The sequence below is a fragment of the Cyphomyrmex costatus genome, unplaced genomic scaffold, assembly GCF_001594065.2.
Source record: "Cyphomyrmex costatus isolate MS0001 unplaced genomic scaffold, Ccosl1.0 scaffold273, whole genome shotgun sequence".
Classification (NCBI taxonomy): Eukaryota; Metazoa; Arthropoda; class Insecta; order Hymenoptera; family Formicidae; genus Cyphomyrmex; species Cyphomyrmex costatus.
This window is the reverse complement of record NW_017276833.1, coordinates 433,593-439,514: the sequence shown is the minus strand read 5'-3', so window position 1 is coordinate 439,514 and position 5,922 is coordinate 433,593. Positions and strand designations below refer to the sequence as shown.

At 32.9% G+C, this 5,922-nt stretch overlaps 1 protein-coding gene across 1 annotated transcript in view; it reads left to right on the top strand.

Moving 5' to 3' along the window:
• Window positions 1-537: 537 nt before the first annotated feature.
• HDAC4 (histone deacetylase 4) overlaps window positions 538-5,922 on the top strand; it is a 30,818-nt gene continuing 25,433 nt past the window's right edge. Inside the window, exon 1 of the mRNA XM_018540874.1 lies at window positions 538-747. Coding sequence (XP_018396376.1) covers window positions 693-747 — 55 coding nt within the window. The 5' untranslated portion in view covers window positions 538-692. The remainder of the gene's footprint in view (window positions 748-5,922) is intronic.

Sequence of the window (5,922 nt, the reverse complement as noted above, 5' to 3'; positions counted from 1 at the left end):
CGACCTTGAATTTCGTTAAAAAGTTAGCACCCATATATTTCAGGTTATAGTACTTCCAAATTTTTTAAGAATATAATCAGTTTTGCATATAAATACCTGTATTAATTAATTTTTTATGTACAATATTTTTAGCATTTCCTGAATGCCATTCGCATAAATGCTTTTTTCGGAGCTTCGAACCTTCGAAGTCAGTCAAAAGTAACAACTCTAATAAAAACATGTCAAAATACGAGCCATAAAATATATATCTTAAAAATTGCTTTCCCTTTTTTTGTACAATAATGCTTTGTTAAACAGTCGAAGAAATCGTAGAAAAAAATCATGATTGTACAGTAAAATAAATCTTACTGCTCTGTATTAATTTCAAATCAAAAGCTTTTGTTTATATACGATATTCGTTAAGTTGTTATAAAAATCACAGATGAATTGATGATTCTTCTTTATTCTCTTTCTAGATCATCTCTTGGATGCGTGAAAAGAGCGATAGAGCAACAATCGCGGAGAAAATCTTGCTGATAAAACAAGGGTGATGTTTGTAAATTGTTACTCTTTCGGGAAACGTGAATCTACGTCTTGTAGCGAAAAGATAAACACGGTGTTTACGTTTGCGAGTGTTAAATAAGAGAAATCTGGATGGTGCTCCTCAGTGAATACTACATATCTCAGTGAATTACTACTTAACCGTGCGGCATATGGCCCTGGACTATGGTACTACCACATACAATATGCACCACACGAATCAACTAGGTATGTATCAACAAACGTGAGCTTAGAAGTATCAAATTGATTTCTTTTCAAGTTCTCTCTATATTCACTTAAATAATTCAAAATTTATTTAAGTTTTTCGAAAAGTATGTGTGAAGCTGTATTATTTCATGGAAACTCATTAATTATTGAGACTTCTGAGTATATTTTCTATATAATAATAGTTCTATAGTTCTATACGTATAAAAATAAGAGTTTTTTAAAGCGTAAAAAAATTTTGAAAAATGTGACGACTTTTAATATTCAATAATTTTATATTTATATACACATTTTCGTTTGAATGCGCAGTAAATTGAAAGTAATAGGGGGATCTGTCAACCAATTGAGTTTTGAACTCATTTGCAGAAACTCATATGGCTCGTTCACACTGCAAATGAGCTCAATTTCTGATTGGTCGACATCTCAGATCACACGACGGAACATCCACCATTGTGGATCATTTTTCTAATTCTACCATGGCGTATAAATGCAATTTATTAACAGAAATGGAATTATTCGTCAACAAATAACATATTTATATCAAAATACTTTTCATTAAGTATTGCCGTGTTGTATGACATTCTTTTTACACATATGCATATTGAAGAATAATGTATAACTCGATATTAAGGAAAAATTATATAGGTACCATACGAAAAATGTTGTCTATGATAATCATAAGTTTCGAAAATTATTCGTTGTGTATATTTATTATTTTTAATAATTTTTGTAATATTTTTATATAGTTATAATTAGTTATATTGCATATGTATGTGAGATCATATACATATATCACGTATGTATTTATTTTCTATGTTTAAATATGATCAGTGAAGCATTTTAACATTACTTGGTATACATAATCACTTCAATTTCATAAAGGATAAATGTAAGCGTAAGAGCAATCGCTCGTGTAATGTGCCCTTCTTGACAGCACAAAATATTTGTGATTAATTTTCACTGCTTTTATGAAAAATTTAAATTAATCGAGATTATTTTTATTGAAAAGTACACAATTTTTTACGTAAGAAATTATTACGTGAATTTTTTTTTTAATATTTACTGTGAAGTAAAAAAAAACCGATAAAATTGAGTTTTCAAAATGTCGAGGAATTGCAATTAGTACCACAGTTAAACGGTTTTTTTTTTTTTTAAAGAAAACCAAAAAATCTAGATAGTTATATTTTCCTAAAGAACAAGATTTCGCGGAATAGAACAAAGACTATAAGGCGAGATGTCATGTCGGTTTTCGAAAGAGTCATCCACGTGTATATTTTTATCATATTATTAGGTAAGAAAATTAGTTTGATTGAATTTCTATTGAGCGCGCGTGACTTACAAACGCATTTTTTTTTTCCCACGGTGTTTGGTATTGTATAGAGATTGAGCGGGTATCAAGTATCGAGCATGACACGAGGCAAGTGCATAAGCTGCGAAATGTATCTATTCTTTTCTCATGCGCGACAGCAGGCGTTAAAGTACAGCCTATAGTGAATGCATTGATTCTGTACGCGTCGAGTGTCGACCAAGCGCTACGTTTTTAAAAATGTATGTCGCGCTTTGCTTATCGTCCGTTTTTGCAACGTTACGGTATGTAGGAAACGCCGTCGATGAGCGCCGCGACGCTGCTCTGCCGGTACCAGAGTTCCGGGGTTCGGTATAAAGAGCCGCTATAGAATGTATCCGCGATAGAACCAAACACTGGGAGTTTCAATACATTCCCGATGCTCGGGGATTGCGGTACTGCACCGCTTCTGTGTAATTGGCATTAATGTGTAATGTTTCCAACGAATAGGGTCATTGTGGATAATTGTGACAGAAAAATGTAAAGTTTATTGTTATTTTTAAACTTATTATTTTTTTTATTAGAAAGTAGGTTTCTTTTTAGATGTTATATTATATTTATCCATCTAAGCTTGAATTGTTAATGACTGTTGAATATTAATTATTACGTATTTGCATTATTTTTTGTTATTTTTTATTACTCTTCGTTGATTTTTGTTAATTATCTTCAAATTTATCTATAATTCAGTATTACTTATACGTGTATATACTGAAGTGTATTCAATAGTATTTCAGTAATTTTCGTGATTTTAACAATTTCAGTGATTTATTTCTATCAAGGGAAATTAATAATTATAAACAGGTATCCCGCGCGTATGCATGTATTATTATAGACTCTAAAAATAAATCGGTGAGAATAAAGGGCAATAGGAGTCGGGCGCAGAAGACGTCGCGCAATTAAAAAACACCTTTTAAAACATATTTTAATTGCGCAACGTCTTCTATTGCCCTTATTCTCTCCAATGTTTTTTTTTAATTATAAGGAGTCTTAATTGATTTTATTATTATCAGGTTTATTATATGCTATTATTAACAAAAGATATACTTAAACAAGCTACCGTAGCTTAGCAATTAGCGCTAAAGCTATAATGCCGTGACTTAGAGAACGCCGGTTCGAATTCGATCAGTTGCTGATAAAAGGAGGATGGCCAAATAAAGCTATTTTTATGCCCCATCTCGATTTTTATTAAACAATCTTTTTGTATTGTATGATTATTAGAAATGTTAAATCATTGGATGAAAAAAAAATTGATCCATAAAGTCATTCGTCTCTGATACGTATACAGGGAATTTATATTTAATTATTATTTGTTATCCTTTGCTTCTAAGGTCCATTTGAAAAGGAACGGTTTTATAGATGTTGGTTTTATAGTCGACCCTAATATCGCTGCAAATTTAATCAAAATCGATAAGGGGCACAGCATAGTTTCTCTCGCTGTGAGTTTCGAGACAGTACATATTTCTACAAAAACGACATCTTGATTAGATGTAATCGTGCAAAAATAGATTCTCCCAAGGAAAACGCTGATCGCGTAATTTCATATTGAATGACCGATTACGTGAGCTATTCTATAATTACGGACGAATGATAAATGATCCTTTCAAAAACGTCACGTAACACATTCTTACGTCATTCGTGTTTTGTCAACATGGTAAATATGGCATCTGCCATCTAATTGCCGGATTGTAGGTACAATCGCCAGCAAAAATAAATTTCATCAATTAAAAGCGTGTACAGGGTGTTTGAGAAGTAATAAAAAATTTTTTGTCGCATAGAGGTAGAATAAACTAAACTGAGAAGGAAAGTCCTCTACCATTTTACAATTTTCGCAATAGTTAACGAGATATTAATTTATAAAAAAATATCCAAATTCGCCCGACCCAAATGCAAGCGCGTGGCTGAATACGACCGCCTGGTGTTCTTAGAATACAGAGCCTGGCAAATTTGTAGATCTTTTTTTTATTGGATCAAGAAAGACCCCCTAAAAATGGCGGAACCAATCACATTACTTACTTATGCTCTTTATAACCTCTGTATCACCATGCGTGTGGCCTGTGGCTGATGTGGCCGCTAACTGTTTATTAATTTTTAAATAAATAATGGGTGCTTAATGTTCAAAATTATGTAGTGTTTCGGTTTCCTCGTGTCTCGAACTATATTTTAGAATTTTCTCCGAACACGTTTGTGAAGCTGGCATATCATCATCATATATCAGCATCGCATAAAATAACACCAGTTCTGCTTACCACGATAGTTCTACAGTTCTATATCGACTTTATCAATAGTTCTGTCGAAAAAGTTTCTTAAATCGCACAGAGATAGCGCGCGTATCGCAAAAAATTACATAATGTCCAAAAAGTACATCATCTTTTATGATTGCTGTCAAATTTTCAGACAGTTGCGTTCATTAGTCATTTAGTTACGAGCAGTCAAACAAAGCAAGTCAAACATTTTTTTTCAACAATAGATAAAATGGAATAAGAAATAAAAGATAGTGTTTCGTGCAGTGATAGAACACTATTTTTTGAAAGGGTAAACAATTACGCAGATTTAAGCAGAGTTGCAGGAGGTTCATGGCACATCTATTCCTAAAATTACCGGCATTTCCTTTTAAAACAACATTTGATGACGGGTAGTGACGAACATTTAACTCTAAAATTGCCACCATCAGTATATTGCACATTTCGTGGCGTACATCTTCATCAGCGATTAAGTTTACTAATGATTCTCTTTTTACATCATGTGATAATTTTTCTTGCAATATATTACATTTATTGACATTCTGATCATCTAAAAGATTTGAAGAAGTGGAGCTGGACATACCCAACAGACTACAATTGTCATGAATGTATTGCCCCAACGTTTCGTTCATTGAACTGTACGATTGTTCACGGCGTGCATCCTCTACGGTAGCGCAGAAGCTTCCATCATCTTACGTCATAGAAGGTTTTTTCTTCTAATACATTACATTCGTTGCCATTCTCATCGAAGATATTTGAAGAAGAGGAAATAGACATATCCAACAGGCTGTACTTGTCATTATCACCTAGTTTCACCGTATCATCCTCTGAACTGTGAAATTGATCGTGGCATTCAACCACTTTCGTGGTATGGGTTTCATTTATCAAATTTGTAATTTCCACAAGATTACGCAGGAGGAACATTTTTGTTAACTTTGCGTAGTTTTTAAATCAATCGTATTCAGAAGAATCTTACAAAATTCGACCCATGTTTCTTTAGTGTAGCCTTCACTAGATAAACGACGTAAAAGTTCGGGTATATCCAATTTCAGCTGCGCGCTACATATTTGTGCAGCATTTGTCAAATCTAAAACTCGTGTTCCCATTTTAATACTTGTCACCAATCATAAAAGCAGACGCCACAATACTGCTCTCTCCTTGCTGTCTAGGTTCAAGAGAAAGAAATTTTTGCACAAAATTATTACTTGTGATGAAAAGTGGATATTGTACGAGAATTCTCGTACCATAATAGAAGAGGCGAAAATCATTCGTCCAGGTAAGTCTTCAATGAGCAAAATCGAACATCCATGCAAAAGAGGTCGAAAAAAAGATAAATTCAATTAATTCAAAGCCCCCATCATTTTTCCGATTTGAAATCCAACAATTGCTTGAGAGATGAAAAAGATGTATAGATAGCGAGGAAGATTACTTTGAAGATTGAGTTTGTATTCATGTTTTTATAAATAAATAAATGTCAAAGTTGATCAAAAAAGGTCGAAAATTAATTTATACATCTAATAAATTAGCACCTAAAAAGCACTAAATTTTTTACCTATTGCGAATTTGATTTTCGATGGTGGGGGGGGGGGGGGG